Source organism: Galleria mellonella, unplaced genomic scaffold, assembly GCF_026898425.1.
Source record: "Galleria mellonella isolate WM207_F2 unplaced genomic scaffold, CSIRO_AGI_GalMel_v1 utg56, whole genome shotgun sequence".
NCBI classification, from domain to species: Eukaryota; Metazoa; Arthropoda; class Insecta; order Lepidoptera; family Pyralidae; genus Galleria; species Galleria mellonella.
The window spans coordinates 1,539,920-1,560,464 of NW_026442117.1; the positions used below are offsets into that span (position 1 = coordinate 1,539,920).

General features: G+C 35.3%; 1 protein-coding gene across 7 annotated transcripts in view; it reads right to left on the bottom strand.

Moving 5' to 3' along the window:
* LOC113512474 (muscle-specific protein 300 kDa) overlaps positions 1-20,545 on the bottom strand; it is a 232,148-nt gene that overhangs the window by 52,181 nt on the left and 159,422 nt on the right. For 6 of the 7 annotated variants that reach the window (XM_052899082.1, XM_052899079.1, XM_052899081.1 and 3 more), the window contains 8 exons: positions 20,376-20,508; positions 19,739-19,911; positions 19,333-19,484; positions 11,931-12,723; positions 11,688-11,846; positions 11,398-11,610; positions 11,043-11,318; positions 654-10,295 (listed from right to left, as the gene is read on the bottom strand). In XM_052899082.1, the coding sequence (XP_052755042.1) occupies positions 654-10,295; positions 11,043-11,318; positions 11,398-11,610; positions 11,688-11,846; positions 11,931-12,723; positions 19,333-19,484; positions 19,739-19,911; positions 20,376-20,508 (11,541 nt within the window). The remainder of the gene's footprint in view (positions 1-653; positions 10,296-11,042; positions 11,319-11,397; positions 11,611-11,687; positions 11,847-11,930; positions 12,724-19,332; positions 19,485-19,738; positions 19,912-20,375; positions 20,509-20,545) is intronic. The other variant, XM_052899083.1, reaches the window with a different exon arrangement.

Below are 20,545 nucleotides of genomic sequence, written 5' to 3' on the forward strand. Positions count from 1 at the left end.
CTTCTTCTCATATTGCTAAATATACTATCTACAAAATCCACTATAGAATTAAAAACAAGACTGACCTGAACAAATAGATATTTCAAATGTAGCAGTCTCTGAGAACTCAGTTCCCTCGCGATTGGACGGGATTTCATTAAATTTTATCCCAAAATATCTAAAAATACTAATTATAAAGCACTTTGTCGATCGTCTCGTAGTAGCTCAATATTGTCATTGTGTTTTTATATCACCGGGGATAAGCTGTCTTAAAAGAAACTAAAATACTTTCCTTTAAATAAAACAAGGTCATTATGTGTATTTTATTTATTAGTTTACATCATTAGATCATCGTAAAAAAATCCTGAGACAACTAATAAAATTTTAATAGAATCATATGATAATAAGTGATGTGACTAGAACAGACTAGATTAGTTAGAACACACAACATCGAATCATTAAAGATACTAAACTTCAAATGCGTTTACTACCATGAAAAATACAGCGAATGCCAATAATTGGCACTACAAGACGAACGGCTCTTTTGGCGTTGCTGTACGACACTTTACGATACATAGCTTTGTAATCAGTGAAATTAAGAATTTAGTAATAATATCATGCCAAACATAAAAGTAAAAATATAAAATTGTACAATACGACTGGAGATCAGTCACCTTGGCTGTCCGGTGCTGTGTTTCTCCTTCCGCCGGTCCCTGTGGAGGTGGGATTGGGGCAACTGGTTCTGGGGTTGAGGTTGTTAGTATATCCTCTAGAATGTCCGTCCCTATTCTTGGAGTATCCTCGCTAATAAGACCCGTCAACGATTCAGTCGGTGTTTCTAAGCTTAAATAAGAACTTTGGTCTTTCCAACTACATATACCACCAGGCAAGTCCATGGATATGTAATTAGAATCGAAAGGCGATTCACGAGAATCTTTTGGTTCTTCAGATTCGGAAGTATGACCTGAACCGCTGTCCGGGTCTTTGTCTTTATCACTACGGTCAATAATTTCAACTAGGTCCTTAGTAGTTGGAGTTTTTGTTTTGTTAGCCATTAGAAGGAAATACCGCAATTCCGCATCATGATACAAATATTTGTCATGCCAAAATGTAGTTTCTTTTTTGAGATTTTCCTTTAAACTGGGATCAGGGTTAAGAGTTTCTGTTTCGGTTTTAGTAATGATTTTTTGTTGTGGTGCAGAAACAAGATTATTTTCAGATTTTTGTTCATATAATAAACGTTCCGCGTCATCTATAGCGTATTTTTGTGTCCAATACTTTTCTTGTTTAAGATATGCTACATTACTTGCAGACAAAATATTATCAGTTGAAATAGAAGATTCCGCAGATTTCTCTTCCAAAGTATCTGGTGTTATTTGAACCACATGCTCAGTGTCTATTTTTTCTTCTTTCGATTCTACTGGGGTCACGTCGTCATCTTTAATCGTCAGGATTCTTACATTTTCGGGTTTCGTAGGTAACGAAATAGACGTTTCAAATGCAGAATCTGCTAGCAGTATATCTACTATACGTTCACTAATGTGTTTATCTGACAAATTATCATTTGAAACAGATAATTTACTTTGTTCTTTGAGACTAACAGATGTGTCTATTTCGGGTTCGGTAGTAGTTAATACTGTAGTAATACAATCAGTTTTGTTATCGATTTGGTTTTCTGAAGAAGTTTCAATAACGTTGAGATTTGTAAGTATTTCATCACTAATTAACGAAGAATCATTTTCGGGGAGGAGCATTTCTTCTATTTCTCTTTGTAAATCAGCCATTTTGTTTTCAAGTGACTGTTCTTCTGTTATTTTTTGTTCTTGAATTACATCTCTTTTAACTTTTGTTGTATCCATTTTCAGAATTTCCATCGCAGGCATTGGTTTAACTTCAAATTCTTTATTTATTTTAGAACTTGAATCTAATTCCATCAACTGAGGAGGTTCTGAAATAGTCTCAATTTTTTCTACCGTTAATACTTCAGATAAGTTAGTTAAGTCGTCTAAACCACTAGGATCAACTTTCCAGTACTGTGCATCTGAATAAACCCTATCTTTTACTGGGGTCTGTAAAGATTCAGGCGTCGAAGAAGAAGTCTTAATCAACTTAGTATCTTCAGTAATTTCATTTTCAGGATTTGAGAGAGTTACTGGCTCTACAGTAATAACTTGAGAAGAAGGCAAAGTATCTGTTGTTTTAATAGAATCATCAATTTTATTATCTTCTATTACTGAAGTATCAATAATATTACTAGAAGCAGTTCTAGTTAAATTAATAGGCGACAATGCCTCAGATACTTCAAAATGGAAGCTGTCAATTTGTTCAATTTTCTTATCTTCGATTACTACAGCATTGGTAATACTAGAAGTTTCAGTTAACTGAATGGGTGATGAAGCTTTAGGAATTTCAACATGAGAGTCACTAGCAAGTTCAATAGTGGCATCAGTAGAATCAGGTAATTCAATTTCGTGTTTATTATGTTTTTTCTTCTTTTTATTCTTCTTTTTACTATCCTTTAAATCGTCCTTTATTTCAATCGGAAGCTTAGGTATATTTTCAATATTTTCATTTTCAATTTTATTTATCCCAGGAATTTCAATGTTCTCAGTTAAATCCGGATTTTCTTCCTGAGTCTTTGTAATTATTGCTTTAGATTTAGAAGGTCGCTTCTTTTTATCTTTTTTGGAAATATGTCTCTCCTCCTCAGATATAGTTTGTGTAATTTCTATATTCTTAATATCTTTTTCCACAGATTTAGAAGAACGATGTTTCCTACCTTTTTCTTTCCTTATCGGTTTTTCATCTTCCGATAAATTGCTTTGAGCTGACTCAATATCATCTGGTTTAAGAGTACTTGTAAGAGCATCGAACCTGTTTTCAGATTTGTCCCTTAATTCTTTTATTTCGGATATAACCGACGATGACTGTGATCTGTTATCTCTAGATCGAGATCTAGATCTTCTGTGTCTGTCAACAGTGATAAATCCTTCAGCATCAATTTCTTTTTCTACTTTAAGGGCTCCACATTCAGATTCATCTACTAAGATCATGGGCGTTTGTTTAGAAGTATGCACAGTGACATCGTGTTTTTCTATTTGTTTCTGAGTTCTTTCAGGAGATGGACGATTAACTGCTACTATTTTTGCCCATGAATCTAAATTATTATCATCTTGGATACTATCTGTTATAGTTCTTTCTACTTCTAACTCATAGTCCAGAGGCTGTCTTTCCTCTTCAGTGTATTTCAGCATTTCATTAGGTTCTTGTGAAACGTCTTTGTCTTTTTGTGTAACTGTAGGTAATAATAACTTCCCTTCAGCGACAACTTCCGCGTAAGATTTACCTTCTTCTGAAATTTTCATCCAAACGTTGGCTGGTTCCGTATTTTCTTCTGAATCAAATGACGAAGTTGGAAATTCTGATGTACCTATACCAAGAGTTTCAGGTATTTTTTTATCTTTTTTCTTTTTCTTGTTACGTTTTAACTTTGTATCTGTTTCTTCTTCACAAATAATTTCTTCTGATAATATATTTGATTTTGATATTGATTCATTCACTGATATTTTCATTGAATCCGGATACTGTTCATTTTTATTATCTGATAATAATTCGGAAGATTTAGGAGGTTTGACCTCAATATTTGTGTCCAGATTTGTTGGTACATTTAGATCTTCAATATTTTCTTCAGATATGTTTAGCTCTTGTTTTTGTATAACATCTCCTTCAATCTGATCAGGTTTACTTGCAGGTTGATACATATAAGAAGGAGTAAATTCTGGTGCATCAGCCGATAAATTAGAATAAATTACGGTGTTCGAATAGGAAGGCTTAAATTCGGGAATGGAATCTATTTCGGGAAGGAGATCGTGCAAACTGTGTATTGGAGACTTTTCGGGTCTTTGATTTGTTTCTTTATTAATATTTACATCATCTGGAGTTATATCTAGAGGTACCAAACTTGGCTCTACACTAGTTGTCTCTAAAGAATAATTAAGCGAAACATTAGTTTCTGATTGCAAGTCTTTTTCTATCGATTCTTCGGTAATTTTTTTATCAGTTAAGGAAGAATCTATTATTTCACTTTGTACTTCATTAGGAGAAGTAGACTTAGGCTTTAATTGAGACTCTTCAACACTAACTACAGACTGTACAGGAAATACATCAGCCTCACTCCTATCTTTAGTTGATACTTCTAATAAAAGTCCTGAAGATTCAGGCATAGGAAGAGAACATATTTTTTGGTCTTTTCCATCAAAGTTTTCTGTATCTTCTTTACCAAATACCACAGGCACAAGTGTATCAGCAAAATCATCGATTTCGAAAGAATGAATGTATTTATACGATTTATCTTCTTGTTCTGATATTTCAAGCGAGGGAGATATTTGTAACGAAGGTGATGTTGTTGTTGGCATTATATTAGTATCGAAATTTTGAGAAACTGTATCAAGTTTATCTTCAGATAATAAAGTCACATCTCTAGAAATATTTGGATCTTCTGTTTGAGTAATATTTTTCAATTCATTTATAAATGATGTTTTACACTCATCAGTCATTAAATCATTTATATCTGATACAAGATTACTTTTATTTATGACTGACTGTAACATATTATCTGTAGCCTTAAATACAGAAGACGCATCATTCTTTAAAGTTCCAGTAATTTCTATGGGCATACTTTCTTGTTTTTGTTCAGTCGGAGTTTGAAGTTCTTGTTTTTGAACTGTTTCTTCAATAACTTTGGTAGTTGCTAATAAAGCTAATTTTGTTTCAGCGTCATTAATTTCACAATAGTTTTGATGTGGAATTTCATATACTCCCACAGTTGATTTAGTATCTGAAAATATGTCTTTGTCTGGTTGGTCTTTTTGAGCTTCGCTAGATGTCAATTTAGAATTTGATTTTGTATTTTCGTCGACAAGAGGAGTTGTATTAATAATAGATTCTTGTACATTATCACTCTGTAAATCATTAGAGTATTCGCGGGTTACTGCAAGTAAATTTTCAGCATCACTGATTTCATGATAAGTAAATTGTGGTATTTCAAATACTTTTTGTTGAATTGGATTTGTTTCGGTATTGTTGTCTACTGCAATAAATATGGGCTCTTTATTACCAATTTTATTCACAACATTGCTTTCGCATATACTTCCATGTTTATGATGTTCAGTAGGTGATGATTCTTCGCTGTTCTGATCAGCATTAAAAGTTTCAGGCAACATTATAGGGTCTTGTTTTAAAATTTGACTTTGGTAAGATATTTCTAATAAAGTTTCTTGCTGTTGACTTTCATTCATCTTATCAATAGGCAAATCAAAATTAGCAGAGGTATGAGATTCATAAATTTCTTGATTATTTTGTATTGGTACCATTATTTTATTTTGTTCTGGGAATATTTCATTTTCAAGTTCATCCTTTTTGTAGGTAATTTCAGTCATTTTACAACCAAATATTTTTTCAGCATCATTTAGTTCATAATAATTAAAACGTGGTATCTCTTGGAATGAAATATTATAATTACTTAATTCATTATTATTTACAACTACATTTTCTCTGCCTCCAAGAATTATACCCGTAGATACTTCGTTTGTTATCTTACTAGGTATTGGGACAATTTCTTCAGAATGTATCTGAAGGCTGTTAATACTTGACTCAATATATTCAATACACTTTTCATTATGTTCATTTTTAGAAATATCTAATAAGCAATCGTTCTTTTCTATAATATTATTTTCATTTTCTATAGAACTTCCTGAAAGATCTTGAGATGTTAAGTCAGCAAGTGTATATTCAGCATCGCGTAATACCTGATAGTTGAATTTAAGTATACTGTCTTCAAAAATAATATTACTTTTCGTTGTTTCATTTTGAGCGATGTGTTTAATTTCGTGTTGTTTTAATTCACCATGTACAATATTTTGGTTTTCCTGTGAATGTATTTCTTCAATGACAGAACCTGTCACAATTTCAGGAGAAGTCGTTTCTTCTGTTGTTATATTTGCTTTCAAATTATCCTCATTTTCCTTAAGTTGTTTAGTTAGTAAGTAATATTGATAATCTGTTTCATACGTATCTAAATTAATTGAATATGTTTTAATTTCTTCTGACAGTTCTTTGTATGGTATATTGTAAAGTTTTTCCTTCTTATCATCAATAACTTTACTTCGGTCTTGAACGGAACCAAAAATGGCTTGTTCCAGTATATCGTCTGAATTATTTTCAATATTTATGTCTAAATTGTTTGCAGAAGAAGTTATTAATGATTCAGGCGGTTGAAGATGATCAGTAGTATATTCATTAGATAGACAATTTTCACTATAAGAAATGTTTGTCTCCGGTATTTGTTCTTTGAAATTTAATCTCTCCTCTGATTCAGTGAGATGTTCTACACTAGAACTAGATTGCAATGATTGGGGTTTATTGATGGATATATTATGTTCAATTTCCCCAGTAATATCTGCTGCAGATGCTTCTAACCTAGTTTGCGTCTCACTTAAGTCTACGCTTTCGTACGTTAACAACTCTTCTGGGAAACTCTTCTTACTTTTCCTTACATTGCATTCAGTGAATATATCGGGTTTCTTATCATTATTTTCATTAATACACATTGACAATAAATTATCTTGTCTTAAATGATCATCTATTAAATAATGTTCTTTTTCAGTGGCACTTTCCACTATATCTATTTCTGCAGTTGATGCAACATCAACCACTTTATCTACATCTTTTAAACTACTGGAAGACTTTTCATCAGTGATTTTGTTATCGCCGGTTTCTTCATCAACAAGTATACTGTCTTCATTAGAAGCTTCTTCTAATGAATTATTTTTGCTGCTAAATACTTTAAGAGTTCTTATAGGAGGTAATTTCTTTTCTTCGTGTGTTATCAAGTATATAGTACGCGTTTCTATATCTTTTTCTAAGGGCTCATACCTAGTAACTTGCTCCACAATATTTATGGACCCTTCTTTTAGTGATTCTGTAGAGAAAAATTTATCATTATTGTTTTGTTCATTAGTGGAACTATGACTACTAGAAGATACATCTTGTTGTATTAACTCGTCTTTGAGAGTAAATGATTCAGAAATTTTAGGATCATTCTCAAAAATTTCTTCATTTTGCACTGAAGCAATACTTGTATTTATTTTTTCTTTATCTTTAATCTCTTCGCCCAGTGCATCTGAAGAGTATGTGTATTTCTCTTTTTCAATACTTGTTTTTTCTCCTAACAAAAATTCATTAGTTTCCTGCAGTATTGTTACTTCACTGGCTACTTGTCCAGGTGTAGTATCCGCATATATTTTTGTGTCAGGTTGATTCAAAATTGGTTCAAATGTAGGATCTGGAAAACCTTCCTCTTCTGCCATTAAAGTATTCCAATCCAATGTAATAATATTTTCCGGAATTATTTCTGTGTTTCTAATTTCATCATGCACAGTTTCTTTATCTAGTGACATAGTTCTTAGCTCTGTTTTTTGTTCAAAATCCGTTGATAGATTTTCCTCTTTAATAACCTTTGATTTATTTTCTTTAAGTTTGATAGGTTTGTCTTTTATTTTTTTCTTTGACGCTTCAGCTAATTCAATTTCTTTCAGTGCCTTTTCTATATCATTGTCTATTATCTTAGATTTCTTAGATTTAGATTTTTTCTTTTGAGATTTGATTTCCTCAAGACGATTCTCATCTTTAACAGTGACACTTTGCTCGCTTAAAGATGTATCTTCAGAAACAGAATGTTTAAGTGTTTTTTCTTCAGAATATAAAAGATTTTGTTCTATAGACTGTTCTTGTTTATTTTTAGAAGGTTGATCAATTTTTACTTGTTCTGTAATATTAGGAATTTCGTCAGCAATCGATTCAATTAAACTGGCATCACCTGGTAAAGTTTCAGCTTCCGTTATTTCTAATAATGTATTTTCTGAAACCTTTTCATTTCTTTTATTTTTCTTCTTTTTCTTTTGTTTTGGTATTATATTACTAACTTCGACATCGGTTTCTTGTATTTCTAACTCCTTCGAATCAAGTGGCTGGGGCACTCTTAATTCGTCTTCAGTATTATCAGATTCCTTAATTATGGCTTTGGTTTCAGCCTCATCAATTTTTACATTCTTTTGTTTATCTTTTTGAGATTTCTTTTTCTTATGTTTGATTTTTCCAATTGCATCTTCTGAATATGGGTCATTTAAACTTTTCGATTTAGCATCGTTATCTTTATCATTATCAGACGTAATTGTATAATTTGTTTGACGTTTGTACGGTGAGTCGTGATATTCTAAATTTTGTTTCGTAATAGCAGAAGTGATTGCGGAGTCAATATATTTAGTACATGTATCCTGAATAGTACGTATATCTTCAGAAAGAATATTTTCTGATGCAATTTGTTCAGGTAAGCTTACAGATATTTCTTTAAGAGTTTCCTGTATTTCCTCTTCCTTTGTTTTTTCTCTTTTAGTGTCTTGATTTGTCATTAGTTCATCTTTATATTCATTGATTTTATTTTTTACTGTTAGGTCTTCAGATTCCATTATTGTAGAAGATTTGTTAGCTAATTCTGTAATAACAGTATCTGCAGTGTTACTTTTTTCTGTTTTATCTTTATGGCCTTTCTTTTTCCTTTGTTTTACTTCTGATGCATTGTGTTGTGCTTCTGTAGTTACAAAATCAGTTATTATATCTTTTGTGTCGTATTCTTTGTTTTCTTTTTTCTTTTTAGATTTTGTTAATCCTTCAGTATCGGTTATCGGCAAAAGTTTTTCTAAATCTTCTGTTATAGGTCTGGCTTCAGAGTGAGATGGTTCTGTTATTACAGACTTAGAAGTACTTTCTTTGACACTGGACTCTTTTGACTTCTTTTTCTTTTGTTTATCTGATTCTTCAATTTCTTTAAGTGCTTTCAATATTTCGTCCTCAGATGTTTTTAATTTCTTATGTTTATGTTTCTTTTTAGGTTTCTTTGGTTCATTATCATCGACAGTTCCTGTTATAGGTGCTGTTGCAAAAGTTTCTGTAACAGTCTCCACTATTGTAGGACTGTGTTGAATTTTTTTCGTGTTTTCCTTAGTTCCTGTCTCAGTAATATTTGTTTCATTACGTGACAAAGCAGGCGGTATTTCAATTGCAGCAGATTCTATAGTTTGCACATTTTCTGGAGCATCTTCAAATTCTTGAACTTCAATAACGCGTTTTGTAGTTTTTTTCTTCTTCATAATTTGTACGTCATGAGCTTTTGTTGGACGTTTTTCAGATGCACGTCTTTGCCTTGGCATATCTCTAGAACGACTACGTTGTGATGGTCTTTGTTGTTTCGATCTTGATTGTTCAATACGTTCGACTTTTGGCTCAGGTTGAATGACAGATGGTTCTTTTTCAACGCACTCAACTACTATTTCCTTAACTAACTCTACTTGTGCTACCTGTGGTTTTGGTAATGTGGTTATACTTTGTGTTTTTGGTTGTTTACGTAAACCAAGGGCTAAAATTTCGGCATACGATAAATCTTGTGGCCGAAATTGTGTAGTAGGAGTGAGAGACCTTTCCTCCTTTTCAAGATGCCCTAGTTCCGTCGCTGGATGTACCAATACAGTTTGATCAGATATATTTTGCTGTATAGGGACGTATGTTTCTGAAGTACTTGTCGATTTTACCTCTACCTGAGGAGGTTCTTGATATTTCGGAATATATTCATTAATATCGTGGGTTATAGTTTGAGGCACGAATTCGTCGTAATAAATATTAACATTGTCCCTAAATGGTCCACTTTCACTAACGTTTTCATACATACGAGACTCACTATACCCTTTACTGGGTTCATATACCCTATTATCGGACGGGTCACACTGTACACATGGTTGCACGAGCACACTAATATTTTCACTGCGATACACATTTTCGTCGATTGATGGGCTTCTCCGTTCTGGCCGACCATATGATTCATATTGCCCTTTCTGTACGCTAGTTGGTCTTTGTGCACTGGGTTGTCTAGATCCAATTGAGCTCGATCTTGAGCCATATCCCTTAACTATCTCAGCATAGGTAATTCCTCCAAGAACCCAGGCAGGACTGCGTGCTCTAGGTGCTTTTTCTGGGACTTCGAGGGTCGCGAGTTGCGTAAGCTGTGCGTGTGCCGGTTTCCTTCGGTCACGGCGCTCAGGGGAGCGCGCGCGCCGGTTGGCACGCGCGTGGTCCGCTGTCGACACGAGCATTGACAGAGTGGCCACGGACTCGTCCGCAGCCTCGGTCGGTGTCGGCGGCATCACGTAGTAGGGGTCCAACGCGTAGATTGACCGAGTCAGCTCTTCGATACGCCGGGTGACCTCCTGATACGCAAGTATGGACATACATAATTTACAATAGTGTTACTAGCGAACGTTTTATGTTCACGTGTAGGCGATGAAGCTGAGGATTATGAAAAGAAACGACAGTGGCTGCGATGTATTGAGTATGTTTAATATTTTAAATATTTAAAAATGTATAATAAAGTAGGAATAGATGACTAAAGAATTGACTTAAAGCTAAGTGAACGACCACGGCGGGACTAAGTGTCCCTGAGTGGATCCGCGTCAGGACTTCCGCGTTGCACTAAAAGTTTGATTCGTTCGTTTCGCGCCTGAATCTTGCTTTGAAGAGATTTTACTCTTTCTCGACATTCCTATCAGAGGATATCAGTTGACAAGTTAGTAGCGGTGAGGGTGAGGGTGGAGATAAAAAAAGAAAAAATAATAAATAAAGATGAATGCATAGCCAGTGGTAATGTACAGGTGGCCTTAAGTGGCCTACAATCGTCCTCGATAGATTCGAGAGCGACGTGGACAGTAAGATGCCGTGCCAAGCGGTGCCCGCCACCTCGCCCGCAGGTGAGCCTGCCACCGTGATAAAGGCATCCAACTGAGAGCCTCCTGAGATCGCGATAAACAAAACTAGAATATTCGCTAGCCACCTACTTGGATGGTGTCGGTGCGTGTAACTAACGACAAAATAGATAGACACATCGAGGGAGGATCTCGAATTATATCGATCCTTCCTCGATATTGTCCATGACGTCCATTTGTAAAAAAGAATCTTACCTGTTGTTGTCTCTGCGCCCTGTCGGGATCGCGAGGGCTATAGTTGGGCTGAGCAGCGTGCCGAAGCTGCTGTTCAGCTTCCAGCAACTGAGCACGTAGTCGTGCCACATCGGCACAGTATGCTTCCACTTGTGCGAGCGCTGCTGCCAACTGCTGTGCTTGAGCGCCGGTCTGTGTGCCAAGCGCATCAAGCGAGGCTGTCAGCTCTCTTGCAGCAGCTTCTACGCCCTCTGGTCCTCTGGACTGCGCCGCCACGCCTTCAGGACCGAAGTGTACCTATTAAAGTAAACATAACAATGATTAGTTTTATTGTATTTGTAATATAAATTTTCCTGTACACCAGATCTTAACTCACGTTAAGCTTTTCAACTGCATATGAAATTTTAGTTTTCTGTGTAGAAATATCATTTATGAGTTTCTCTCTGAAAGCGAGACGATCTCTGAGGGGCTTCTTTGCATTTTGAGGCGCTTCTAGAGCTTTAGCTGTTGCTTCTAACCAATGCCCAACATCTTTCAATTTCTTCTCGCATCGCTCCCACTCTTCTGCTAGCTCTTGTAATAGTCCATTCTGAAAATTTAAATAAATGGTTGATTAAAAATCTATTAATAAATTCAGTGAATGAAAACACAGTATGTATGACTAACAATTTTCGCCAATTTCTTCTCAACATCAACTGTAGCATTTTCAGCCGCTTCGAGTCTGGAAGGAAGATCCCCTGGACTTGTGACGCGTTCAATTGTTTCAATTTCTTTGGCCATGTCAGCAAGATTCTTAGCTTGCTGCTTACAACTCTTGAGCGCATTCTAAAACACAATACATAATTTAAAATTTTCATAAAATACATATTTTAAAAGTAAACAACATTGCAAAGTAACGTCATGTCATACCCCATATTCAGTCTGTTTTTGTTGCGTTTCCTGCAGGTCGGCCAATGGGAGAGGCCGCGCTAGGAAAGCACGTTGTGTCTCCACCCAAAGTAATACTTTCTCTAGTAATGCGAGGAATCTAGACACAGCATCGCAGGCATCTTCGACTGCTGCCTGTCGAGCTTCCAATTCACTGCATACAGCTGCAAATTGTTCAGAAAGAGCGGCCACCGTAGATTGAACTAACTGTCGCTCTCCAGCATCGCGGCTGCCCTCAACTATAGCGCGAGCGTTGCGCGTCAATCGTTCAACACGGTCTGCAATGTTTGGCACTTCTGACCTGGTAGCTACCAGACGTTCTCTGTATGACTCAGGGGGTAATGTGCGATCTCTCGCAGTCAACTCTGCTGAACGAATCCATGCTTGCACATCTTCGACGTCAGTAGCATACTCAGAGCGAGCAGTACGTGCTCGCTTCCACTCCCTTTCTTTTTCCTCCATAGCCGCAGTCAACGCTTCTGACGACAGCTCTAAAGCGGATAAGTCTTGTGCGACGTCTGCTGGAGCCGAGCCGCCGTAACGCTTCCTGCTTTCCTCGGTGAAGTTCTTAGTACGCTCAACTAAATCGGAGACCTCCTTGGCGAGAGCACGTACCCCTTCTGTCTCGTCCTCGCCAAATACGTAGAAAGTCTTTACTTTAGCAATAGACACTTCTATCAGTTGTCGGAGTTCGTCAATCCTCTCCGACACACGGTCGAATTCGGACACCACTTTGTCGATCTCCGCGAGCCTCGCCGCAATAGTTTGTCGCAATCTGTAAAAGAAATGCAACGTTAAAACGTACAATTCGCGTCGTGTTGTATGCGAGTATGAAGTTCGGAGGCACACAAGTTAGGTGGAGCTGCCAAAAGCGACGAAAATAATCTACGGCGCGGCGTGACGCGGCGCCCGTGACGGTGCAAGGTCGCGCCGGCGCCCGCCGTGTTGCTTTTTGTTGTTCAGCTATCGTGTCGGCTATGGTACCGCCATAGTCGATGCTGATGCACCAGTGGTCGTGGTATACCTTGTCGTTCGTGCTCGTTCGCTTGCGGCGATCCGCTCGCGTCGCCCGCCCGTCGCTCAATGAACCATACCCGATAGATTCGCCCAACGCATCTAATTTTAAATTCCACGCTCTAATGTTTGCACGGTGACATCAGAGCGCGCGAGTTTTTTCGGTGCATTCGCCACAGTGTTTACGTTTTACAAGCACCGCCGACCGCTCTATGAGAGGGTGACGTGATGTACACGACCTTGGAGCTTCAAACTGCCGTATGCTAATAGTCTATAAATGCACTAGATTCACAAAAATAGTATTTTTTATATATTTTTTTTTATAAAAGGAAGCTAATTTACCTATATAGTTACGCAACAACAAAAACTAGCAATGAATGACATCCGGTCATTATGGTCGTGTCATGTGGTCGGCCGGCGGGCGGAGCGCCGCGGCGCCGCAGCCGGTGGGTGAAGTAAACATTCAAGGTGGCACTGCCAAGAGGCAACAACATTTACACAATCTTACTGAGACGCGTAGACTCCCCGTTCCTTTCCTACATCACAGAAATACGCCTAGATACGTGAGTCATCGTGTAGGCACAATCACATAATTCGTTGGGGTTATAAAAAAGAATCTTCGCCGCTTGCGACGCAGCCACGATCCAATCTCTTTATAGCATGAAAATTTGTTTCCGAACTGCTTATTTGTCGAGTCCACTTATTTCGGGACCGGTTCGTCCAGCATTGTTTTTAGTTCGCGGAAGGGAGCAGCCATAAGCTCGCTCATATGTAGCACATTTGGCCTCTTCACGAGCGAACCGCATAAACATTCCTTGATTTTAGAGTTTACTTTAAACTATTATGCTATTTCCAGGGGCTAAAATTGCGTATGTTCTAGTATATTTCTGTCGCCGGCTTTCGTTGCAGACTGAGAGGCCCTGACCTATAAAGTACAGAGAATCGAGCATGCGCACTCCGCGCCTGAACAGCAGTCTGCTAGTTTGAATAACGATTACAGGTCCCCTCGCCTCGCCGATTGTCTGGAACATGCGCCGTATGAATGTACGCCTTATTGCGTCGTTAACAAGATGTACATTACTATGACTAATGACGTAATTTACGACGTTTTGTTATGTTTCCCATGATTTTTGATTGATTCTATCTAGTATATAATTGACCAGGAACCTGCGCCTAGGTCCTTCGAGAAATTCCTTAGGTGCAGTCAAGCTATGTACCTACTGAAAAAGTAAATTTATATGTTTATCTCTATATGTCCAAATATGTTAAAATTCTTTGTTCTATTGTTACTTATTTTATAGCTATTTTTGAATTTATCAGCGGTACCAAAAATATAATATGATACACTAATTTCATGATAATGAATCAAGCCTTTAAGTTAACGTCGATATAACTCAGGTAAATTAACATAATTTACGTAAATAATCGCATTAATTACAATCTCTTATAAAATATAAAGTCTTTAAGTTACTAACAGATAACAGAAAGCTAATTTTTATATTTCTAAATGAGTAAATTCATGAAATACTTATATACTTTTTTTATATATATTACGAGATTCAATAAAGAAAAAATAGAGAAATGTACTACTATACTTTATAATCAGCCGAATATTACAGACGTTAGCAATAAAAATAATCATTCAAATCGGTCCACAAATTAATGAAAAAAAAAATGGAGAGCCTCTTTTTCTATCATTCATTATATCATTGGGAACAATACAACATAAAAAGTAGGTACTTAATGCAAACACAATGTGCGATAGTGCCAACAATACACGTATGTTTGTATTTCAGTTTCCTTTAACAGAAATATCAGTGATGCAATGGTGACATTGTCATACATTAATTCAATATTTAAATCAGGTTTTTTTTATATAACTTAGAATGGCAAATAAGCTGACAGCCCATCTGATGGAAAGTGGTAACCGTCACCTATAGACACGAGCAGCGCCATGGAAATAACAGAGTATACTGTTCGCCCATGATACCCTCCATGCGTTATATTCCTGTGTACCCTGTAAATTCACTGCCATATTCTATCCTTCAAACCGAAACACAGCCACGCAAACACAACTGCTTCACGGTTGAAACACGAATGGGACAGAGGTACCCAAGCAAACGACTTTTGTACAAAGTCTCCCTCTAGTGTAAAAACTCCGTATAGTGTTAGAGTAACAATACATTTTGTCATTACTACTTTATATTCGCCTTTCTGAAGTGCGACGTCAAGTTCATAATGAGAGATTCTAAATTGATAAAAATTTAATTAAATATCTCAGTAATTCAAACAAAATATATAAAAATAAATCTAATATTATTTAGTCGAAAAAAGGTTAAAAATTTGACAGTTATATTAACACGGAGGGCGCAATGTCAAGTTAGTATGAGAGATTCTAAATTTTTAATTTGTCAAATCTATTTTACAAGAAATGTTTAATTAATATTAACGAATTACTATTTAACGGAATAGTAAATAAAAGGATTTATAAAGACGAAACAACGATAAATAGACAGTTTAAGGAAAAAAGTCTCAAATACAGACACACAAGACCTCCCCGCGATACCTGAGGCAGTAATTTTCTACGACGTAAGGTAAACCAGTGAAATGTCAGACAAGAATCTAGTTTATTGAGGTCACCGATATCAAAGTTCGCGAGTTTACATTGACTATCTAGCTTTTCCTAACAAACGGATTCCGTCTTTTGCCAACCAAGGTCATACGCAAATAAAACCACATCAAAGACTGTTCACATTAAATGTCGAAAAAAATAACGTAAAGCTAGAAAGAAATAAGTTTGTAATATTTTGTTCCGCAAAAAACGACTTCAAATATAAAAAAAAAGTACTAACTAACAATCTCAGTATTCTTATTTTAAAAAAGAATAAAACGCATCAATGACCTTTTATTTAGATGATAAATAAATTTTATTTAAAATATTTGAACTAAAAGAACTTGCTTGGTGTGGGTGGAACAAACGGATTTAGTTCCATAACACTTAGAATTTTCTTTACATATTGCGTTTTGATATATCTTACATTTTTAGGTTTTTTTAATTTTTATTGTACCTATTTATCGTATTTTTATGACTAGGCACAAGTCAAAATAATTCAAAATTAAAAATTAACTACGTACATAGCTGTATTTTACTAAAAATAATAAAATTTCGTCATCACTTACGTAATTTCAATGTCATAGACTCAACTAGATTAGAAATGTCGCGTAATCATTCTAATGTAGATCTTATGCTTAATTAAATAAGTAGCATTTGTCAACGAATCATTACCGTAATGACATCATCGTCATGTAAAAATCTCTATGAATTTTAAGTCGATGACGATTCGTCCGATGATTCAATAACTTGAGTATTTTTGTAACGCGAAAATCTTTCTAGCGTATAAATTTAGTCTTACAGTCCATAGGAATATTTGCTAGGAATAAAATTCGGCCAAGGGGATAATAAATTTAACGGTGGGCAATTTTTTTTTTATAATTATAGAATTAAATTAAAGAAATGTTACTCCAAATAATGATAATATAAACGAAATGATGTCCACTTAAATTTATATAATTTTGTTTGACTTACAATGTGATTTTTTATTATAATTATATATATTATATTAAGTATAACGATAGCGCAGACGGGGTACCATTTCATTATCATCCATTAAAAAAAATACGTATTGTTTTTTTTTTCTTTTTTAATTTTACATTCTTTATTTATATATAAATATTTTGTGTGTAGTTTTTAACCCCGTAAGTTGTGTCGTAGTCGCATATTTCTGTAAAATAAAGTTTCTTTCTTTCTTCCAGATTTTTATGTTTACCAGATTTTTTATTCAATGAAGGAATCAATTGAAGGTATCAATATATTATTACAGAGGTCGGTAACATCATGTCTGCATTTTGTTAACAACATTAAATACTTTAGTAGCAACGTCTCGTTCGAGTTGTTCGCCCTTGACCATTCCATATGTGGACGACCGTTTATGAGCTCACTTGTCCAAAACCAGATGACGTACTGATTAAGTACTATAACACCGAGACAATAGGGCTCGAAATGCGTTGACATGTTACCGAAAATTTTTGGCGAGTGTAGGCAACAAATCTTCGCAGTTTTTCCCACACAGAAAATTCGGTTGTATATTTTAGGCTATAGAGTTTAAATTGACGTTACTTGTACTATGCATTGGCAATAAAATTGGTCAAGGTATACAGTGTTCAGGGAATTTAATGTTTTTTAAATACATTCATAGTTTCTTAAAATACAAAATGAATTAACTATAAATCAGATCATCTCTCGCCTGCGCTAACGGTATACGCTGGCGGGATTACCATTTCATTACCATTCACTAAAGAACAATGGATACCAATATATAACTAGATATATTAAACTTCTGTCATAAGTTAAACCATTTTGTAATATTTTCATAAAATTTTCATACAAAAGAAAACAATATCACAATAAAACAAACAAAGCGTAATGAAACAATTACGCGATTAAAATTTACTGCGATAGTTAATCTCTTATTAACTATCTAATTAAAAAAAAAAAAACAATATAAAACAGTACAGTTTCGTATGTACAGTATGTATTTTCATAACTCTCAGATTGTAGATTAAGGCTAAGTTTGTCCTAGAAATTAAATAAAGAGGGTTCTTTAAAAAGGTCGTATTAAGGTCTCTTCAGGGCCAGCAACGCGTACGTGAGTGACTAGTGAATACCAATTCTGTCATGTTTGAACTAAATATTTTTATTTCATTTTTTACTAAGAATTAACCAACTATATAAATATATATATTCTAACGAATAACGAAAGAAAGAAATATTTTATTCAACTAAACTTAAATTTAAGCATTCTTTAATAGTAATTTTTTTATTACCGCCTATTCTTAACGCCTATTTTAATACCATAGGGAGACTTTGTACAAAAGTCGTTTGCTTGGACACCTCTGTCCCATTCGTGTTTCTACCGTGAAACAATTGTGTTTGCTTGGCTGTGTTTAGGTTTGAAGGTTGGAATATGGAAGTGAATTTACTGGGTACAGAGGAATAACACCTGAATCCTCACGAATGGCAACGCATGGGGGGTATCATGGGCGAAACAGTATGCTCTGTTATGTCCATGGTACTGCATATGTCTATAGGCGGTTATCACTTTTCATCAGGTGGGCCGTCAGCTTTTTTGCCATTCTAAGTTGAATAAAAAAAGCGCAATTTAAGCCTAAAATCACGGACAACACAAGAAACTCAGCTGTTGCTCTTTTTATAAAGTTTAACTATATAAATAATGAATTTATGTGAATAGAAAGTACTAAACAGTATCAGATCATAAATTTTCATTGCAATTTACAATAAATGACCGAAACATCGCACGAATATTGCAATGGTGAAGATTGAGTAAATGAAATCAGAACTGTTAGTCCCAGAATGTTAGACGCCAGTTGTTTTAGATAAACATATCACTAATGACGCCCAAAACTGAACTCTACTGTGTTGTGTTAGTAATTAAAAGATTCGTTAAAATGTTGCGTTGCGTGAGGCGGAATTTATTTCGGTTGTGAACGTGCCTGTCTGCGCGTTGATACCATGCCAGAATTTCTAGCTCGTTGCTTCCTCGATCGATTGACAGACACAACGAAAAAAATTCACAATGCTCCACGAGTTTAAATAAATGCATGAAATTCTATTGAGTTTGAAGTTTTTACGACATCTCGCTATGTTTACGATGACACAAGTTTCGTATTTGGATAATAGTTTATTTTGATACATGACCGAAGTAAACTTTGGGTACTATGATTTGAATTCGTCTTGAAAATTACAAGTGCTTTATCAATAATTTTAAAGTATTATAGGGTATGCAGAAGAATATTTACATAGGCATTATTACATCTTATTAATATAATAAAATTTTAACTAGACTATACTAGAAATCTGAGATATTTTAGAAAAAAAAATATGAAGGAGGTCTACCTATCTGCATGTATGTTTACTCCAAGATTACTCAAAAATTACTGCATCAAATTGGATACGATTTACACAGTTGTATTCCTTAGGACCTAATTTAAAAACTTACGAGTATCTTGATAAACCATGTAGAAATGGTCAACTTCTAAAACCATTTTTATATTCACTTGAAATACTACGGCTTGGAAGTACTATTGCTATTTTTACATTGTACAATAATTTATTGACAGATCAAACCCTTAACATGTATTGATTGACTACTCGTAACTTCGACATAACAAAATACTTCTGTAAACCGGTTATACTATTTTGAAAAGTTTTATATACTTACCCCAAATATGTGGCAGCTACTTGGGAATTCTCTCAACCCTACCTGTGAGCTTAAAGATTCATGCTACTTACTTTTCATAAGACTCCACTAAGTCTTTGACATTCGTCTCCACTTCTCCGGCGTGTTCTTTGGAGTGCGGCTTCAGGATGTTGACGACAAAGTCTGCATGTTCAAGTAGCTCATCTTTGGTGTCCTCCAAACTTGATACTTCATTTTGTAGTTCCTGCACCAAAATAAAAGCAAATTGTCTAAATTCTAGCTCTAACATTAAACATTTTAAATTGACAATTTCAATGTATTCAGTTCTTAATGATTTTAACAATGATCATTTCCTTGTAATATTTTTTTTTTTTATATTGAGAGATAGAAATAAAGAATAAATAAAAAATTACTCCAATGTTTGAAAAGTCTTTCTTTTTTTATTTAGAGGTTTCAAATCAGCGATGCTTGAAAACTATTCTAAAACAGTAATCTCACCTGCAAAGTATGCCTGGTGTCCAACGCCTTACGTCTGGTGCTGGGATTGGCATCCAGTTGCCGTAATCTATCGGATGCTGCCGTGATGGAAGCTGCTAGACTTCTCTGGACGTCCAGGAGAAGGTTCCAGCGCTGTAGCTGGTGATCAGCAGTAGCTGCTCGCTTTGCTAAACCTGTATAAACAGTTAAATAACTTAATGAAATATTTTTTCTATATAAAAGGATTTATAGGGATTTGGAGTAAAGAATTTTTTAAAAATGAAACAATTTTTCAAATAATATGTTTATTTAGATATTTGTTTCATTTGAAATCAAATATATTTGAACTATCTTCTTATGTTGTTGATACATTTAGCTAACTAACAAGAATATTTTTAAGCAATTTACAATAGCAAACCAACCAACAACAACCCATTTGATGGTAAATGAAACCATTGCTTATAGACATGAACAGTACCATGGAGAGCACCATAAACATCACAGAATATTACTATGACACCCATAATACCTTCATGAGTTGCCATTCTTAAAATTGAGTCAGAGGTACTCAAGCAGACGACTTTTGTACAAAGATTCCAGCTATAAAGTTGAGTTTCCTGGACTTTGAAGCTGACTCAAGAACAGAAATAGAACTAACCTTCACAGGCGACGTTCCATCTGTCGGTGAGCTCCCTGGTCTTCTGTTCAACTCGCTCGCCACTGGCTGCGTCCGCGCCGCTGCACAGCTCCCGGGCCCGCTCCCGAACTACGTCCAGGAGCGGCTGTTGGTTCTGCAGAATAGGAGTATATGTCTTAATGGGGGTAAGG